A 21,579-nucleotide genomic window follows, 5' to 3' on the forward strand; every position below is an offset into this window, starting at 1 on the left:
ACCAACAATTTGACAAATTAAAATTTCATTAGACGAGGAAGCAAGCAGTTCTTCATATAATATGATTCAATACAAAAGATAAAAATGAAAGAAATGAATTTTGTATCCGAGAATATTCAAGTGAAACTACGACCACATGGGTACTAATAGTAACTATGGTTTAATTTCTATTACACCATATAAAAAGCATAGCCATAGACCATGTGTGGTAGAGGAAAAATGTTACAAGTGGTTCAATATTCAGAGTTCATAGTGTCATCAAGAGCTTTATTACATACCTGGCGAATCAAGGCAACTTTCAAGTACTAATGACTCCTTTAAGTACCTATTAGAATAAGTTCTCTCATTAGATTGAACAAAGATGAAATGGAAACAAGAAAAGGAAATTATATAAAAGGTAAAAGATTTTCATAACATAAATTCATCTTACCCAAAGAAGAATAGCACCAATGATCGCTAAGCCGAAAAGGGGTGATTTCCCACGACCACGAAAGCAAAGCAAAAGCAACCAGGTCTCATAAGCTCTTGTCCAAAATTGCATCAAGAAATGTAACAACAGCTTTTCCCTAGAAAAAAAATATACCCATCAAATATTCCAGCAAAAGTTAGCCAAATTTGTTAGCCACATGCGAAAATAGTAAAGGAGATACAGTTCCTACGATCCAAAGGTACAACACTTCTTTATCAAAGGACCAACAGAAAATCCTCACTTAGTTCTTGTTTTAAATTCTTTAGGTCCCGCCAGATTCTCGACCCTTGAGGTCCTTTTGCCAATCGAGTCGAAAAAGTTACGAGCATAAAAATGCCTTCACATTCCCAAGTGACTTTCCTAACTTATGTTGATGAAATGTGGTTGCCGAGAAGCAGCTTACTTCAAAGATTTCTACTGCACTCACATTCTCTGTAACTTTTCTATTGAATGTTGGAAAATGTGGTTGTAAACAAAAGGTTAAATTAAAGTTTCCTCAAAGACTACAAAAAATGTTTATAGTTTCTAGAATCATGATACACAGACAAAACACCGAACATTTCCAATCGACCCATACTCAATAAAGAAGTCGATAGATACCTCATTAATCGAATCGGGGTTATTGATTTTATATGAGATGAAATTGGTAATATATTTAGCTCATCATCCATGACCACACAGGCTTTGCATGATGCAAGAGATAACAAAAAACGTTCATTAAAGCGCCCAGCAGCTTCAGAATGGGACTCTGTACGATATCGCTCATGAACATCCTAAATCGACAGTAGTGATGAAGCTATTCCATGGGAGGAGAAAGCCAACGCCCAAAGTGAAGTAGATGATGTAGCCCAAATTGAATTTGTCTTCTGGTTTTAGGAATGTGCGGAGGAGGAGGGCGGATTCAGAGTCGGGTTCCGGGCCTCCGTCGATTGCGGATTTGGGACAGAAGAGGAGAGGGTCGGGTAGGGAGGGAGGGTAAAATAGAGAGTTGGGGAGGGAAGCCAGACGTAATACCTATTACTCGATTTGGGAAGGGATTAGAAAAGCAGGGAATTTGGGGATTAGGTCGGGATTGTATTACGCGCGTAATACCTATTACAGCGAACCAAACGCCGGATTAGGGGCGTAATGTAATAGGCGCGTAATCGGTCAGTAATGGATTACCTAATACATTGAACCAAACACAGTGTAAGGGTGCGTTTGGTTCGCTGTATTGGATTAGAGGTGTATTGGATTAGAGGTGTAATAGCTAATCCACTGTTTGGTTGAATGTAATGGAATAGAGGCGTAATAGTAATCTTGTGTTTGGTTGAATGGAATAGAGGTGTAATAGCATAATGGAAAAAAACTAAAATGACTAGAATACCCTTAGCATAAAATTGTGTTGGTAAATGATTATTGTTATTATTATTTAAATTTTAATAAGATTATTATTATCGATAATAAATATTTTAATCATATTTAAACATAATTATAATTAAATATATTTTAATTAAAATATATAATTTAATAAAATTCTTATAATTAGCGTAAAATTATTTTGGTAAATGATTATTGTTAATGTTATTTAAATTTTAATAACATTATTATTATCGATAATAAATATTTTAATCATATTTAAACATAATTTTTATTAAATATATTTTAATTAAAATATATAATTTAATAAAATTCTTATAATTAGCGAAATTTGTTATTGTTATTTAAATTTTAATAAGATTATTAATATCAATAATAAATCATTTAATCATATTTAAACATAATTATTTTTAAATACATTATAATTTTAGTATATAATTTAATAAAATTCTTAATAATTCATATTCTTATATGAATTTACTCAAATCATAATATATGATACTAAATGAAAATTTGAAATAATTAATATTAAATATATTTTAATTAAAATATATGATTTAATACGATTTAAAATAATTATTATTAAATATAATTTCATAAAATGTCCTTATGAATTTACTAAAATCATAATATAACTTGAGAATTATTTTCGCATAAACATAATTAACTTATACTAAGAAAAGTTAGATGAAAATGAAATTGTACATCATAATCCATACGTTATATAGTTTTACAACATCAAAAAGTTTGAACATTGATATTTAATGGTGAGAAAGAAATCTTCTGACCCATTCCAATCGGGCAATATAAGGTAAACTAAAGAAAACGATCATTTGAGTTGGATGATCGGGAATTTTACTCAAAGCATCATACCGCTGATCGTCGGTTAAACCTTCAATTGACCATAAGGCTGAATATAAATTTGAAGCTTTCTCTTCCATCCTTTCCTCTGACTTCTGCTGAACTACCACCTCGGAGGCCATAGTCCTACTGATTTGATCGCCAACGGCCTGGATTTTTTCCCCCAACAAAGTGGCAGCCTCCTCAAATGAAGAATACACATTATCACGAGCATCGATTTCTTCTTTCTCTTGTTTGAAGATGAGGAACCCCTTGGTCTCTATCTCCACGCTAATCATGCGAAACATCCATGTCGTCTAAAGAGACGTCGACTTGTGATCATAGAATGTGTTTCTCTCTTCATTCATATCTCAGAGTACGTTCATCCTCAAGATGTATTTCTTCAAGAACATCGTAGTTGTTTGAGCGTCTTTCCCGATCGCCGATCTCTTGCGTATATCGCAATGAAGTCGGTTGTAGTAAGGGAAAGAACGATGTCCGAATCGAGAGGCTTCTTTGTGACTCTAAAAAATGAGGAAATCATATTAGTTATAAGTTTTGTAAAAAACAAATAAATACTTGAAATACATTTTACCTTTACATAGGATTCCCAAATCGCATCTTCAAGAACAACGAGTCATTTATGCTCGTCCCAACCAAAACCATCATTGTTTTGGCCTTTAAGCATGTCGTAGACGATCGACCATTCCTTTTAGGCACCTAATCCGAGATTCAATATTTGGTTTCGCCTTCAACATTGCTCTTGGTAAAGCCTTTTCTAGCATTTTCTCTAGCTCGTTCAAATAACCGCTTTGAACCCTATCGACATTAAATGTTCCTACATTGTGCAAATCCACCATGCAAGAAACCAAGGCGCATCCTCCTCTCGAACCCATTTTCTTTTGCTTCCTCGAGAAGCTTGAGAAGAAGCACCGTTGGTGGAACACCTGACATATTGTTCTTAAAAAAAATACAAATTAACATTATTTACTATTTTGAATATCATTTAATTGTTGGGTGAACAGTTTATAATATTATATCGTAGTTCAATACTAAATTTAAATTTATAACACATGCTTAATGAAAAGATAATTACATTATAATTCAACAAAGTTTCATAAAGTTTCATAAAGACCACCAAAGTTTCACAAAGTTTATACATAAAAAAACATCAACAAATCAATTCAAACTGAATTTGTCCCTAAACCTAACTAATTTCTAGATGCTTGCCATTCATCGAACATTTGGTTGGCTAGTTCCATCCTCCAAGTTGCCCAAGCATCCGATGGATGAATATTTGTGATATTCGGTTCATCGTCATCCACCACATTAGTAGGTAATCCTTCTCCCACCTCCGCTTCAATGGGATCAATACTCATATGGGTTCGAATAAAATTATGGAGCAAACAACATGCAATAATAATTCTATTGTGCACCCTTACAGGATAAAACGATGGACTCCTAAGTATTCTCCATCTAAGTTTTAATAAGCCAAAGCATCTTTCAATGACATTACGTCTTTGAGGCATGTTTCATATTAAAAACTCTTGCGGAGAACTTGGTGATAACCCGACGCCACTCGTTCGATGATATCATCGTCCTCTAAATGGTGCAAGAAATCCTCACAATTTGTGTATCCAAGATCAACTAGATAATAACAACCTATAAAATAAATTGGCTAAAAAATGATTAATTTAGCAAACAAAGTTTGATCTTAATGAGTAATTCAAATTCCTCTAAGTATACACTGTACCATGAGGAACTTTAAGTCCATGTCTTCTCGATGGCATCTCGAGCACCCGTCCATCGAGAATCGAACCTTCCCAACCAGAAGAACATAAACAAATTGCATATCAGGTGTACAAACACCTAGCATATTTGTTGCTATGTCACCTTTTCGGGTTCGATATCTAGGTTTATCAGCTGTTGGCACCCTAATCTTTATGTGGGTTCCATCAAGAGCACCTAAGCAATTCTATATCACAAATCAATAAAACCTTGTGTTAGAATACTAATTTAAATCTAAGTCAACTAAATGTTGTACAAGCTATATCTAAAACTCAGTCTACTACCTTAAACCATTTCCACCTTGTGTCAGAAGAGTCGGCTGTAATTGGCTCCGGCTTTTTAAATAAGACATCTTGTAAGCGTATGACAGCATCTAAAACACTATGAAATGCTCTGCTTACAGTTTCCCCGGACCTTCTAAAGTGATGCTTGATAACTCGATTTTTCGGTGATGGGAGATGATATGTAAAAACATTGCTACTTGCTCATCAACAAGCATGAACCTTGATGACTTCAATCCCCTATCGATTCTAACATCTCACATAGTTTACAAAAGGCGCTTCTATTCATCCTAACTTGTTCAATACAAGTCTCGTCACTAGCATATACAAGCCTCTTCACATAATCCCGCTTTTGCATAAAAATCTAAGGTGTAGGACCTAATCCTTGGTTGATAAGTCCAGAGGCTAAGGTGGCACCCATTCTAAACAAGAACCAAATCGCAATTCTACAGATTTCCAACCATAATGTCAAAGCAAGACCAATTCTTTTACGCCTCACACTTTGTGCAATTAAAGGTAGACGAGCCATTACTGCAACATATTAAAATTATAACACACACTATCAATGAATTGAAGTTGCAATTACACATTATAAAATAAAAATAAACAATACAAATTTAGAACACACGAAGCAAAATAGTTGATACTAAATGACAACGTTGCAACTTTAATTTCATTTCTTTATGAATCACCCAAACAATAAAGAAATTATAAAGCATGTATAATTGACCTAAAATTAATTGTTGGTGTATGTATAATTGACCTAAAATTACTTGTTGGTTTAATGTTATTGTCCCTAAAAACATTGTTGGTGTATGTATAATTGTTGGTTTAATGTTATTTACCCTAAAAACATTGTTGGTGTATGTATAATTGTTGGTTTAATGTTATTTACCCTAAAAACATTGTTGGTGTATGTATAATCTTTTAATTTTACGTATATTTTAGATATATATGATAATTTTATTAATTAATATAAAATATAATTCTCTCCACATAAAATTATATCAACATTAATACTTAACAAACAGGTTTCATGTTTATTATTAATTTCAAATTATTAATATTAAAGATAAAAATTATAATAATTATATCAACATTAATACTTAACAAACAGGTTTCATGTTTATTATTAATTTCAAATTATTAATATTGAAGATAAAAATTATAATAATTACAATTATATTTATGTTATTAATAATGTTCTCATTATTAGTATCATAATATTTATAATTTAATTAAACATCAAATTTATAATAAATTACCTGTACTATTTTAAATAATAACAACCTTTGCGCATGAAGAATTTTTTTTGATAGATTAGGTCACAAGCCCCATTTTTGGTTTAATTATTCTTTCGTCTCTATATTTTTACACATTTAAAATTTAATTTATTTATTTATAATTTTAAAATTTAATCCTTTTACTTTGTTAAATTGGATTAAGTGACAAGTTTAACTTAAAATTGCTCTCATGACAAATATTATACAAGTAATAAACTAGGTAAGCAAATCTTAAGATTGTTAAATATGAATAAAATAATAATCGGATGGAGTATTTATTTTTAAACTCGTTAAATTATTTGACTAAAAATAGTAATCGATAAATAATTTAAATACCAATGTAAAAAAAGTAGAGACAAAAGTAAACGAAATTAATATGGTTTGAGCGATAGTGACGTAAACCATAATAAAAAGAGAGCAATTAATCACATTAAATTAGCTTACTTTGGTCGGTGAAATGTCATATAAAGAAAGATATAATTATAATTTAGCTTTGGTAAATAGATTACAAACTTTCACCCTAAAACATCAGGAAGGGCATGAAAAGTGATGCTTGAAAGGTAAGGTATTTTAATGAAATTAATTACTTGCTTTTACAAGTTTTTTCAAGAACATCAGCAGACTAAAAGATATAAATGAGGAAAGCTTATTTTGAATGCTATTTGAAACTGAAAGTAATTACTTGCTTGTTTTAATGGCTGACTTTTTCCATTGTATTATCATGGCCTATGTTCAAAACACATGCTCTTCAAATCCTATACTCGTCCCAATCAAGAACAAATCAAAATTTTCCAGCAGACAAGGTCCAAAAGAACTAAAATAACAAATTCTATTGACTAACAAATCAAGAACAAGGTCCAGCAGACTAAAATAACATTTCATCTTCCACAACAATTTCATCTTATACTCACTAACAAACTAAAATAACATTTTCCAGCAGACTATCAAAACAATGTCCAGAACAAACCAACAAAATCTTGTGATATTACTAGCAGAAAATACATAATTATGTTTAATAAATGATCCAAACACAATGTACTTTGATAAGTTCAAAAACCAACAATAGAACTTAATGACTGTAACAAGTTGATAAAAGGTAGTTGTAGGGAATTTTGCAAAAATATTATTGCTTTTTAAAAAGTTCCGATGAAACATTAGAAGTTTGACTATAGAATTCAGAACTTTGGACCTACAATTAAACATAAACATATAGATAGCTTGGTTAGAAGAAAAAATCATATTACAGTATTGGAAAATCCAACTCATCATTGCTTTTCTGTTTATCAAAGGCTGAAAATATCAAATTTTATTCTTAATTTACAACAAAGTAGTTATATACATATGACTCAAATTCATATCTTGCCCAAATTCATAGATTAAAACACAAAAGAAAATAGAAATTCTTACTCATATAAAACATCCTATTCAATCAATAACAAGTCATCAAATTCCAAAATGTTTAATATCTTAAAAAAATCATATTTCTGTTCATCCTAATTAACTATTTAGAAAAAATGGAATACATGAAAGACCTCTAAGTACCAGTATCAGTATCTTCACCCTAAACCCCAAAGCCAGACTACACAAATTGCATCTAACAGCTTCTACTTTCACTGATCTGCACTCAGCATGAAATTCAATATTCTTAACATTATAAATTGTTTTGAACATTCGTTATCATCTAACATTTTCATCTTACCTATTTTTGCTACTTTCAGAGGACCAAATTACAATGAACAAACAAACAAAAGAACTCGAATCTGCAAATCTTACCTATTTTGCTACTTTCAGAGGACCAAAAGAACTCAATGATCTTACCTATTTTTGCTACTCGCCGTGCACTTAAACAAACAAACATTGGAAGAAATCTCATTCATGGTTTTGGAGATCGAAAAGGACTCAAAATTACAACAGAACAAACAAAAATCGAAGATTAGCAGAGAAGAGAGAACAACTTCGAACGGCATGCATTTCTTAAGCCTAACCAACAACAGAAAACACATTTCAATTCAACATGCAATACAAACAGAATAAAATTGGCTAAAACTAACCTATTAGCAAATCGGGGCACAATGAAGAAGAACCTGAAAAAAGCAAAAGGGGAAACCGATTAGATAAAAACAATAGATCATATTTACCTCGAAAGTATTGGTTTTCATCTACAATAGCAAAGGATATTAATCTATCGGGAAACATAGACTAACCGATGACTCAAATCGGCAGAAACTGTGAGCAAATCGGCCGAAATAGAAAAGAAAATAATCGGGGGAGCAAATCGGCAGAAAAGGGAAGAAAATAATACTGGGAAAAAGCAATGAAACAAGGAAGCAATTCGGATGAAGGTGGGAAACGGAAGAGAAACAGAGGGGATCGATTAGGGGTAAAAGAGGGAAGGTTTAGGGTAGGGTCATCTAATCTGGGAAGAAGGGGGGGAATAGAAATCGGTGCTTTTCACCGATTAGGGAAGTAAGGGGATACACGCGTATTAGCAATACGCTCAACCAAACGGCGTCTTAGATTGGTATTAGGTGGGCCCCACCGATAAGCCAATACACCAAACCAAACAAGCTGTAATTGATTAGAGTTTACATGGAAGAGGTATAAAGTTTTTTATGTAGGAATTTTAAGTTTTCAACAAATGACGCAGTCTGTGATGGATACATCAACACCTTATTATTATGAATTTATGTGAGCCCAGTTTCTTTTATTTATTCCTTTATAATTTAAGGTGTTACGTCATTTTCACTTTTTGAATTTTATAAACAAGATATATTTCATTTTGGGTTATTACCAATTTCAATTTTATCTAGTTTAACCCTACGCTTTTTTTTTCTTCTTCTTTTCAATTTAATCTCTAACGGCTTAGTTTATTTGATTTAATACCTAAGGCCAATTCTGATTTCTATAATTAGCTCCTTAATCTTAAATTTTAGTTTCTACAAATTCTTTACTTTAATTTATTCTTTTACATTTAATTCATTTATCCAGATATGTTACATGTTTAACTTTTTAAACAATTTGCATACAACATATATCATATATACATATATATATATATATATATATTTTATATTTATATATGATAATTAGCAAATCATTAAATAATACTACAAGGAAGCATCAAATTTTGACTAATTATATTTTTTTAACAATTTCATTATAAGTTTTGATTATATCTGTTCTTTTTTATCCAATGTCGAGAATTACTCATAGCACTTCAGCGCACTCGAACCCACGTCCTCCTACATTAGCAACAATGTCCATGCCAATCGAATTAAAACTCAATCAGCTATGTGCCCAATTATTAAAAAAATTATTTACTTAAAAACGTTAAAAATTTTATATTAATTTTTAAAAATTACTTAAATTTAAAATAAAAATAAAAAAGTTTCAAGAATGTTTTAAAATAAATAATTTTAATTCGTAATTAAACTAAAAGTTTTAAAGACTTGGTAAATCCATATTTTTAAAATTTTAAAAAACCAGTGGTAAAATTGTTTTAAATATTAAAATTTTTAATTGAAATTATTAAAAATAAATCTTTTACAATTAGAATTTACTGCAACAAATTATGAATTGTTAAAATATAATTAAAACATTTTAGAACATAATTAATAGAATTTTAAAATAATTGTTTTCTATAATATTAAAAGGGAATGATCCACCTACAAAGGTGTAAAACTTAAGTAGTTTTACTCTCTTTTGAAACTTTTGATGTGATTAATCTTTTAACAATCCAATCATTGAATTTATCACGATATTTGTATTTTTCATGCATGTAAATTTCTAAATTGATATGATTTTTCTATCATATTGATCTAAATATACTATTGTCTATGTTAATATATTTAACAGTTGAAAATTTTACATCAAGATAAATAGATACCTCCCATATAAAAAGTTTTCTATTTCAAAATATTAAAAGTAAAATACTATAATAAGTATTTTAGATAGTAAATAATCTATAAAAATTAAAACATTTTTATTTTGTTATTAAATTAAAGATGTGTTACACATAATTTTTTTTCAAAATTTGAGAAATTGTTTTTAAATTTTTTAAAACTCATATTTATTTAAAGCTATATTTTGGCCCCTAAATTTGTTCATTTGCACTTAAGTAGTTGCCAATTTTTTTTTGGACCTAATCGGTACTTGAATTTGTATTCCGTCAACCAAGTGGTACTTCCACACTAACATTGTTAGTTTGTGTTGACATGACACTGCTAGCCCATCACATGGTGTCATGTGGTAACCTCTCAGTATGCTACGTGACAAATATAAATTTAAAAAAAATAGAAATGTTTAAAAATATATAAAATTTAAAACATAAAATATGAAATTAATGTGTAATTTAAATATGATGATAACTTTATGTAAAAATACTTTAAAAACAGAATTAAATACATAACTATAATTAGTATACAGGAATAAAGGCAGCATCTTTCCCTTGTCCCCTCAGCATGAAAAGCAAGAAAAAAAGACGAAAAGGAAATATTATACTCATAGTTTTGATTAGTTTAAGAAAGAAAAGGAAAAACATAGCGGCAACGTGTGATTGATGCTTATAAAATTTAAAGCATAAACAAAAAGGATATGTGTTGATACCTCCATGATCCCAAACAAAAAGCTGCATTGTCGGCTAATATAAGGTGCCTAAATTCGTTTTCCATTTAACATGACATCTAATGAGCAAAAAATAAAAGAAAAAGCAACCAATGGCTGCCCTGCTATAAGAATTGTAGAAAGACAGCTTTGAATTTAATCCCTCACCAATCACTGCAATGCAAATATGGTATCGTCTTTATTAGTCACCAAATAACTGCAATTTAAAGCTCATCCCATTGTTACACAATTTACGACATATTATCTATTTTGACTCCAAACCACTTGATATATTTTAGTCATTTGTCCTCATAAGCTTCCATTTTCCAATAAAATTATTCAGTGGAAACTAAGCTCAAGAAAATATGTATAACAGATGACTGCGGATTAGATAAGAATTTCCCGCAATACCAATGCTTCTCGATTTCATGCCGAGGAGACCTGTAAGAATTTCAAAACATATATAAAAACTAGAAGTGTACATGGATCGAGCTAAGTCGAGATTAATATTTTTTTATTATTTAAATTAAGGTGCTGAATATACATATGTATCCGATACTCCAAGCTGAAAACATACCCTAGCAAGGTTCAAGCCTGTTTCCTTGATATCCTGTCATTTTAATCAATGGATATTAATGATTAGAAGAAAAAAAGAGTAGTAAAAGCCTAGAACTTAAAACTTGTCTAAAGAACCAAATATCCCTTCTTGCAACCTTAACCAAACCAGTTAGTTAACCTAAACAGCTCTCATGTCTAGACCCAACACATTACAGCAAAGAAAGAAATGCAGGGAGCAGAGGGTAATAATTGGGGGATTAAAAGGGCACCTATCTTATCTACACTTATCATTCTTTTTCTAAAGATCAAATATGGAAATAACACCAAATGTATGAAAAGCTTTAAAAAAATGAACCCCCATCATAATTATATACACAAATCACATTATTATTATTATTATTCAGAAAACAGCACAATCAACCACCTTACCTGAAGCAATAAATTCCCAAAGCTGTTGTAATTTCATGAGTGACTATTATGGCAAAGTGCAAGTAAAGTAATGCTGTTTCACAAAAAGTGATTTGTCAGGAAAAATATAACACAGGTGAATTTATTTGAGAGATTTCTCTTTTTTAGTCATACCTGTGAATACACAGTAACCAAGAACAACCCAGAACTCATCAACTAAAGGAACACTGCAGAAGAAGAGGGGAATACAACAATTAGCATTCATGTCAGTCCATCACAATTACACTTATCATTCATGTATTACTCTTTATTTTTTCATGTAATTTATTTATATAAATTTCAACACTTTGGTATATTTCTTTTCATTTTTATCGTGTCTTTGGCACTGCATGGGGATAGAAAAACCAAAATCTAATACACAAACATACCCTTCATTCCGTCTAGCTGTAAGAGCATTTGCAATTGCCAAAGGAAGATACAAGAGTGGCTGACAATAAAACATATGAAATTTATATTTTAACCATGTAATCAAATCCATCAAAAAGTAACATTTCCCCCGTTTAAGACAAAATTTACTGATCTTGTAAGTGAATTGACACATGAGTAAGAATGCCTACATACCATGCACATGTTTGTTTTCAATCCCTTGGGTTCATCACACAAGTGAGCCAAAATCATCCTTCCCTGTAGATAAACAACTTCCCTTCAATAACCAAGTTAATAATATTTTGTCTTCCTAGGATTCACTATTGAGTGAAAAAGGCTATATTATCTCGACTCGGGGAGAATGGATGTCCAAGTATACATTGGATTAAGTATTGAATATGGGTTAAGATAGTGGGGAAAACATATTAGACTTACTCTCTGTTATTTTACTTGGACTAAAATCAAATATATTTTAGGCACTTAAAAAAGGGATAGTATTAGTACAATTAGAAACAAGCAAAGCTTACCACAAGGAACCCAAATGCAAGCCCAGCTCCTAGTATAAGTAAATGTGGATGATTTCTGATAATATCAGAGGGCGAAAGATAATCCCTTCACAATAATAAAAAAATAATTAAGTTAATTCAAGGATAATATGTACCAAAATAAACACCAAACCTTGCTATTTTTCCTTTTTTTTTTAAAAAAAAAAGAAAAAAACAATTTACCAAACAAGCACTCCTCCTATGAGTAATATAAAAGGGTGAAGCTGATAATAAAGAACAGAGAAAACATCAATTAAGGATTGAAAGCATATGAAAGGATGAAAGAACCCAAAAAAAAGGGTTAGAGAATTACCATTGCTAATGCAAGTAACATGCTTCCTTTTTTTGCTTGAATGACCTTATGGACATTGCCTATGCTGCAAAAAAAGTACAACGTGAGAGAAGTGAAGGTTAACTTATGTTACTTGAATTCGATGGTGAGGTCTAACATGAGTAAGTTCAAGTTCAAAACTTTCATGTATTTGAAATATTTTTAAAGAATCGTGTTCCTATATATACGTTCAGATATACATGAAATACAAGTGTTAGACATGCGTACTTTAGAAAAAAAAAATCAGAGCAAGATAAATACTGAGGTGCAGAATCAACAAAAGAAAGAACCCTATCTTATTTTGACTGAGGTATCAATGTCAAGTATGAGTATGTATCCTATACAAGTGTGTTCAAATTTTAAAAACTTTTTTCTTGTATTTAAAGATTCTTAGAATGTCCTATTTTTACACCCATATTTGAATCCTACACCGAAAATAAGTGTTAAATCTGAGTACTTAAAAAAAATAAAGAATTAGAACAGCCTACGAGACTAAAACTAGCTAAATATAAGCATACAATTAATGCGAATGACTTCTTACTTGCAAGCTACGGTAGGTATAACACCAAATACTGTCATCAAATACAGTGTAGCTCTGTATGTTGGAATTTCTAAAGCCAAACAAACAAAAAGAGTAAATAAGTAGTTAAAGAAAAGAACGGCTAAAAGCTTGACTTATATTTGTTTAAGATAAGATAATTATACAGACAATACCATTAGTTGCTAATGATTAATAAAATATACAATCCATCATTTATAACTTGGGTTTTTGCAACATAAATACAGATACTTGAAATGTGAGCTGTTTTTTATTTTAATATCCAATGTATATTTCGGTATAGGTATGAGAATATGATCCTCCGTAAAAAAACATAAAAAGATGTTGAAGATATTCGTATTAGAGACATATTTGTACTTGATACCTACATCCAAATATGGATAACTTGAAATACAAGATACTGTTGAAATATGTGAAACTCATATATTTTGGGGATATATTTTAAATTTATTTAGGTAGATAAATCTTAAAATAAATCATTTGAGATATTCTAGAATTATTTTATTTTATCTTTTAGTAGTTTATTAGAATAAGGAAATTATTTTCCTTTATCTTTTAGTAGTTTATTAGAATAAGGAATTATTTTCCCAATTAGGTTATCACTTTTTCTCTATTTAAGTTCAGTTCTTTAGTTAATAAAATTCAGAACAGTTTTATTAAATGCTCTCTTGAAAACTTTCATGGCATATGAGCTTGGTTAAATCTCCAATAATATCATGGTTAAAATAGCCTTCACTGGAGATAAGAGATCCAGCAATCAAACAGAGGTAGAAAGTTCTACCATTGACACAACTACCGAAAGTACAATGACTCAAGGGACAGAAGTGTCTCACCTTTCTTTTTAGCTGACATCTCACAAGCTGAATGGCAAGAATTATCTAGAATGGTCGCAATCCGTAAAGTTAACAATTGATGGGTGCGGCAAGCTAGGTCATTTGACTGGAGACGTCAAGCAACCACAGGTGGGCGATCCAAAGATGAGCAAGTGGAGGTTAGAAAATTATATGATAATTGTGTGGCTTATTAATTCCATGGAAGTATCCATAGGTAAACCTTTTCTTTTTCTCCCGACTGTTAAAGATGTTTGGGACGCTATGAAAGACACCTATTCAGATTTAGAAAACGCTTCACAGATCTTTGAGTTAAAAATAAAACTCTGTAAAGCTAGACAAGGGGAAAAGGAAGTTACTTTTTGTTATAACGAGATGATGTCTCTTTGGCAAGAACTGGATCAGTGTTATAATGATGAATGGGAGTGTCCCAGAGATGGTGTAAAAGCTATGAAAAAAGAAGAGAATGAACGAGCTTAATTGTTTCTGGTTGGTTTAAATAAAGAATTTGAAGAAGTGAGATCTCGGATCTTAGGAAAAAGAACCACTTCGAAGACTCCGTGAGATTTTTTCTACGGTTTGAAGAGATGAGACAATGAGAAAAGTAATGTTAAGGTCAAAGTTTGAAGCTAATGATGATAATGCTGCTCTTGTAACTATTAAAAATAATGATGATAGTGAAAAAGAAAAAAAACATTGGTGCGATCATTGTAAAAAATATTGGCACACTCGAGAAACGTGTAGGAAGCTCCATGGAAAACTGACGAATGGAAAAAAAGAAGTGGCAATGGTCGTGGTTCACAATCAGGGGATAGTAGAGCTTTCCAAACAACTAATGAAAATTATGAGGGCCAAAGTTCTCTGGAAGGGTCTCCATTCACTAAGGAACAATTAGAGCATCTACACAAGCTTTGTCCATCACCACAATTTCGAATGAACTTTTCTGTTCCTAACTCATCCAATAATCATTCTTCCTCCTTTGCCCAATTAGGTACTATTTTTTTTATTTTTTTCAATGTCAAGCCTTGTAAAACAAACACGTGGATCGTTGATTCTGGAGCTAATGATCATATGACTAGTAGTCATTTTCTTTTCTCAACTTACACATCTTGTGCAAGAAACAAAAAGATCAAAGTAGTAGATGGGTCATTCTCTGCGATAGCCAAGAAAGGCGTTGTTAAAATTTCGTCTTCCTTGGTTTTACATGATGTTTTACATGTGTCAAATCTAGCTTGTAATCTCATATCAGTTAGTAAATTATCTCATTCCTCAAATTGTCATGTTATATTTGACTCCTCTATGTGTAAATTTCAGGACGGATAATGATTGGCAATGCTAAAGAATCTGGTGAAATTTACTTTCTTGACTACGACCATCTAAGTCAACCAACAACTACTTTATATTTAACTTTTGTTTCTAGTTTTGATAAGGTTATTATTTGGCATTATAGGCTTGGACATCCTAATTTTTACTATTTAAGATATTTGTTACTTGATCTATTTAAAAATAAAAGTCCTTCTTCATATCACTGTGAATTTTGTGAATTGGCTAAACATCATATGTCATTCTTTCCACCTAAAAAATATAAAGCTTCCAAACCTTTTTCATTAATTCATAGTGATGTTTGGGGACCTTCAAGAGTCTCAAATTTTTAAGAAAACGTTGGTTTGCCACATTTATTGATGATCATACTTGCATTTGTTGGGTGTTTTTATTAAAAGATAAGTCTGAAGTTGAAAATGTGTTTCAATCTTTTTTATGCTATAGTGAAAACACAATTTGGTGTGAGAATAAAAGTATTTCAGAGTGACAATGGTGGGGAATTTTTTTAGTGACCAATTAGGTGTTTTCTTAACCAAACATGGAATAGTCCACCAAAACTCTTGTACAAATACACCACAACAAAATGGGATTGCAGAAAGAAAAAACCAACATCTTTTGGAAGTAACTAGAGCCTTGATGTTCACTAGTCAGATACCACGTTATCTTTGGGGTGAAGCCTTGTTAATAGCTGCATATCTTATTAATAGAATGCCTAGTAAAACTCTAAACTATAGAACTCATTTTCGTCTCTTTAAATATAATTTTCCTAACTCTAAATTGATCGCAGATTTATCCCTCTGAGTTTTTGGGTGTAGTGTTTTTGTTCATATTCACAACCAAGGTAAACTAGATCCTAGAGCAAAAAAAAATGTCTTTGTTGGCTATGCTTCTAATAAAAAGGGTTACAAATGTTATAATCCAATTAATAGGAAGATTATTGTTACCATAGATGTCACATTTGTTGAAACGCAATCTTATTTTAATTCTAATCTTCAGGGAGGTGATTATAGTAAAAAAGATTCTATAATTGATCAAGAAAAGACTAGGAATATACAACATAGGGATTCTAATAATGGAGAAGACGAATTTATGATTAACACATAAATTAATGATGTTAATGTTGTTAATAAAAAAGAGTATGAAGGTGTAGATTCTGATCATGAGAATAAAGAACAAACAAAGGAGTCAATTATTTATTCAAGAAGAAACCAAAATCAAGAAAGTGAAATTCACCAGATTCATCACCAAGAATCCAACCCGCAAGATCTTGTCAAAAGTCCAAGTAAAGCTCATAATCCAGCCAATGAATTTTCTGATTTAGATATTCCAATTGCTAAAAGAAAAGGTGTTAGAAATGTTGTCAAATATCCCATGTCTAACTTTGTGTCCTAGAAAGCCTTGTCTTCGACATTCTCAATCTTTGTTTTGTGTCTTGATACTGTGAAAATGCCTAAAAATGTGAAAGATGCCTTACAGCGCGCTCTTGAAAAAATAGGTACATAGGAAACAATGGAATTACCTGTTGAAACATTTGCTAGTGGCTAAATGGTACACTCAAACATACGGGATAGTTATCTTGAAACATTTGCTCCAGTAGCCAAATTAAATTCTGTTAGAATTCTTTTATAATTGTTGTTAATCTTGATTGGTTTTTACAGCAGTTAGATGTGAAGAATGCTTTCCTAAATAGGAAACTTGAAGAAGAAGTTTACATGGATCCTCCTCCAGGTTTTGAAGATAAATTTGGAACTCGAGTATGTAAGTTTAAGAAATCTTTGTATGGTCCAAAGCAGTATCTTCGAGCTTGGTTTGAATGATTCACTCAAGTTGTTAAAAAATAAGGTTACTCACAAGGACAAGTTGATCACACAATGTTCTATCGACACTCACAAAGAGGTAGAATAGCAGTTATTATAGTTTATGTCGATGATATCATTCTTACAGGAGATGATGTGGATAAAATAAGGCGTCTCAAGGAGCATCTAGCATTAGAGTTTGAGATCAAAGATTTGGGTCATTTGAAATACTTTCTTGGAATGGAAGTTTTGATCAAAGAAGGGTCTTGTGGTCTCTCAAAAAAAATATGTGATTGATATTTTAAAAGAGGCTGGGATGAGTGGTTGCCGCCCAACTGACACACCAATTGATCCAAATGTGAAATTCGAAAATAAAGAAGCTTGATTAGTTGATAAAGGGCAGTACCAACGATTAGTTGGTAAGTTAATTTACTTATCACATACAAGGCGAAACATAGCTTTTGCAGTGAGCTTAGTTAGTCAATTTATGCACTCCCCAATAGAGGAATATGAATAAGAAGTGTTTCGGATTCTGAGATTGAAGAGTTCACCTGGAAAGGGCTTATTCTTCAAGAAATCCGAGCAAAGAGAAATTGAAGCTTATACAGATGCATACTAGGCGGGCTCAATAGCAAATAGAAGATATACATCAGGATACTGTACATTTGTTTGGGGAAACCTTGTGACTTGGCAAAGTAAAAAAAAAAAGTGTTGTAGCAAGAAGTAGTGCAGAGGCTAAGTTTAAATTAGTGGCTCAAGGAATTTTTGAAATGATGTGGTTAAAAAGAATTATGGAAGAGCTAAGGAAACCAATAACTTCACCAATGAAGTTGTACTGTGATAGCAAAGCTGCCATTAGTATTTGTCACAACTCAGTCCAGCATAACAAAACTAAATATGTTAAGATTGATAAACACTTTATCAAGGAGAAGATTGAAGAAGGCCAAGTGTGCATGCCAATTGTTCCTTCAAAATAACAGATTGCTGACATGCTCAGCAAAGGGCTCTCTAAGACAAGATTTAATTTTCTTGTAAGCAAGTTGGGCATGATTGATATATATGCACCAACTTGAAGGAGGGTGTTGAAATATGTGATATATTTTGGGGATATATTTTAAATTTATTTAGGTATATAAATCTTAGAATAAATCATTTGAGATTTTCTAAGATTATTTTATTTTATGAGAAGGGAATTATTTTCCCAATTAAATTATGACTCTTTTCTCTATTTAAGTTCAAGTCTTTAGTTAATAAAATTCAAAACAATTTTATTAAGTGCTCTCTTAAAACTTTCAAATACATGATAGCTTGTAATAGAAATAGAAATGACCAAGAAAAATATATAACATATGGCCGTTGATGCATCGATACCACACTTGATGCTAACTTAATTAAAAACTTACCATTGATGAAAGGTACCCAACTGAACAAAGGAATGGATTTCTCAAATTTCTGAGCCCACCACTGGGCACCTTGGAGGGAAATTTTAAAAAAAAATTGGAAAAGTGAAAAAAAAAAAAAGAATTGAGAAGAAAGGTATAAGATAAAACTTTAGATTACTCCTAACTATATTTTTTAAACAAAATTATTCAATGTATATCCGAACATGGGTTAAGGATATGAAAAAAAACTAGAAAATATTGAATATATTCATATTAAACACATTCTCAAAAATGAGGAAACATACCAACAATTGCTGTAAAAATGTGGCATGTATTTATGAGGGCAATTCCCTCTGTAGGCCCATTAATTACAGGAAGGATAAGCGTATTGGTGAAATAGCTGCATGGAAGATATGAAAAACAACATATGAATCAGTGCAATACACTACCTTGTATTATGAGTTAAATTGTATTTTGTCTCCTTTACTACAAAGAATGAGTAAATTAATTTCGGTACTTTAGATTAAAGAGAAAACTGGTCCTTCTATTAAAAATTTCATATATTTCTACTATTAAAAACTGGTTCATGTACATTAACATGAGATACATGTGGCACGTCATATGCAACTGTCTGGTTATTCCGTTAGCCACACCAATTTTTAACAATAGAAATGGATAGAAATTTTAATTGAAAGGACTAGTTTGCTCTTTGATTTAACGACAAGGACTAATTTACTCATTTTTTGAGTAAATGGGACAAAATGCTATCTGACTTCTGCTTCCACGATACTTTTACTCTCTTATAAAGTAATCCAAGTGTCCGTTGAATTCTATGTTAGTCAAATTTCAGTGCAAGTATAAGATATGAGCATGAATCACATAAATATTGTATGGCCAATATAGGAAAAAAAATTCATGATGCATGGACTGGTTTCTTACAAGGGAAACAAAAGACGAAAAGCAAATTACATTTTTGACTTACTGTTCCCATGTAGCTCCATAAAATGGAATAGCTGAGATTACCCAGAACCAGAAAGTGTCCCTTTCACATATGGCAGTGCTCCCAACGGCCATGATTACAAGCTGCAAATATGAATCAATCTTGTAGTTTTGAGGGTTTTTACTACCCATTATTATGTTTAGATACTTTAGTTTCGCTACTAATGGCAATCCAGGTTACATTATGTGAGTTAAATACATACCGCACATGCGAGCGCATCGCACCCTGTAAATATTTCAGGTCCGCCATGAAATTATTGTTCGATCAGAGTTTGTTCTAAGATATAAGCAAATGAAGAAAATTACATGATAAAAGTTGAGGCTACCATGATCAAAAAGTTCTCCAAGTGGACTAGAGGAGTTTGTTCTTCGGGCTTGTTTCCCATCGATGGCATCAAATGTCTAGCAAGGTTAACTGATGAAATGTCAAACAGAACTCATACTGAAAATGAAAGTGAATCACACCAAGGGAAGAAGAAGAGAGGATTTTGAATGAATTGCCAACTAGGAAGAGGTGTAAACCTGATATAAAAATAGAAGTAATCCATGAACAAAATGTACCCATCTTGGTGGGGCTGAATCACAGTGAGGTGAATAAATCTGAAACGGTAGAAAAGGAATATGTATCATTCTCCTAAGCCTTCCAAAATACCATTATGTTACTTAGCCTTAGATGAGTGTTGGATATGGCTATTTGTTTGATACCAGAATTCAAAAATGAAAAAAAAAATAACATTGAACAAAATAAGGACAGAGTTTGAGACTCACATAGGCAAGCAGTGCTGATATAACCAAGAACATAAATCCTGTAAGTGTTATCTTAAGAGACAAAAGCATAACAAGTTAGTAAGCAATACATGCATATGCACTCTAGGGGTTTCAATATGTTCAATGAAAATGGCAATTTGGAGTAGTAAGCATTGCATACCATGTTTGGTCTGGAGAAAATACCGAGCAGGAGGCATGCATAAACATGTACAAATTTAAATACATCAGTGCCAGAAAAATATCATTAGAAAATGAACTAAAGCATATGATACAGTGTGATTAAAACTTAAAAAACTTTTAAACAAATAAAAAGACGTAAAAAGCTATCAGAAAAGCAAGCAATAAATAAACTATGAAATTCAAAGCAAATGAAAAAAAGTGAAAGAAGTTTACGGCATCCATAGAGGGAAGAAGTTGACAAGGCGGCTCCAAAAGGGCTGCAATACATATTTAGCAAGGTAAGAGTGATCCTCTCCACTGTATTTGTATTTGTGCAAGGCTGCTATTCCATGTGCACCTATATACCCCATCCTAGCCCCTTGTTATAGAATTTCTATAACCTGCTAAAAACTGAGTTATTTAATCAGTTTCAATAATTCAAGCAATTGGGTGTTTATGAAAATGTCTCAAGACTTGAAAAATCTCAAATTCTTCGGTGAGCATGTTGAATTTTTATGAATTATGGTTTTCACTAAGTGAAAGCTTAACAAATCATAGAAAATATTTAAAACATAGTATAAATAAATGTTTACCATAAATCATTAAAAAGAATTGAGGCTTGAAACGAAATCTATGCAGAGACTTGAAGAAGAATAGTGAAAGAGTTTATAGTGGTGGTCTGCTTTCAACGATTGGTGGGATTTTAGGCTTAATTTGTCAGTTTCACAACGATGGATAAGGGTGCAAGAGTGGGATAAAGAGTGGTGCAGACAATTTTGAGTTGTAATTTGTCTGTTTCATAAAATATATTAGTTCCATTTTGTGTGAAAAAACTAATACTTATTATTCGAAGAGAAAATAGTTATAAGTAAT

The 21,579-nt window shown here is 31.4% G+C and overlaps 1 protein-coding gene across 2 annotated transcripts; it reads right to left on the reverse strand.

Annotated features, from left to right (window-relative positions):
• Window positions 1-10,797: 10,797 nt before the first annotated feature.
• Window positions 10,798-21,446, reverse strand: LOC105771402 (choline/ethanolaminephosphotransferase 1). Of its 2 annotated transcripts, XM_052631569.1 has the most exons (20): window positions 21,300-21,446; window positions 20,941-21,107; window positions 20,708-20,717; window positions 20,548-20,598; window positions 20,302-20,379; window positions 20,106-20,181; window positions 19,983-20,005; window positions 19,763-19,863; window positions 19,086-19,180; window positions 18,802-18,870; window positions 13,432-13,501; window positions 12,873-12,936; window positions 12,743-12,783; window positions 12,542-12,626; window positions 12,210-12,272; window positions 12,017-12,075; window positions 11,763-11,815; window positions 11,610-11,682; window positions 11,200-11,232; window positions 10,798-11,063 (listed from the first exon to the last, which is right to left on the reverse strand). In XM_052631569.1, exons 2-19 carry the CDS (start codon window positions 21,075-21,077, stop codon window positions 11,211-11,213), a joined length of 1,170 nt encoding a protein of 389 aa, XP_052487529.1. In that variant the 5' UTR covers window positions 21,078-21,107; window positions 21,300-21,446; the 3' UTR covers window positions 10,798-11,063; window positions 11,200-11,210. The 2 variants fall into 2 exon arrangements, with proteins under 2 accessions (XP_052487529.1, XP_052487528.1); XM_052631568.1 differs by lacking the exons at window positions 18,802-18,870; window positions 20,708-20,717; window positions 20,941-21,107; window positions 21,300-21,446 and having other exon boundaries at window positions 20,548-20,689.
• Window positions 21,447-21,579: the final 133 nt, after the last annotated feature.

The sequence above is a fragment of the Gossypium raimondii genome, chromosome 5 (genome assembly GCF_025698545.1).
Source record: "Gossypium raimondii isolate GPD5lz chromosome 5, ASM2569854v1, whole genome shotgun sequence".
In the NCBI taxonomy this organism is placed as follows: domain Eukaryota; kingdom Viridiplantae; phylum Streptophyta; class Magnoliopsida; order Malvales; family Malvaceae; genus Gossypium; species Gossypium raimondii.

What these genes read in the sequence shown, in the direction of transcription:
- LOC105771402 (XM_052631569.1), bottom strand. Translation starts at nt 21,077, where the DNA reads ATGGGGTATATAGGTGCACATGGAATAGCAGCCTTGCACAAATACAAA. An exon ending in GCGATGCGCTCGCATGTGCG is followed by an intron (nt 19,864 to 19,982) that starts GTATGTATTTAA and finishes TCATATTTGCAG; the next exon opens with CTTGTAATCATGGCCGTTGG. An exon ending in ATAGGAGGAGTGCTTGTTTG is followed by an intron (nt 12,627 to 12,742) that starts GTAAATTGTTTT and finishes ATTATTGTGAAG; the next exon opens with GGATTATCTTTCGCCCTCTG.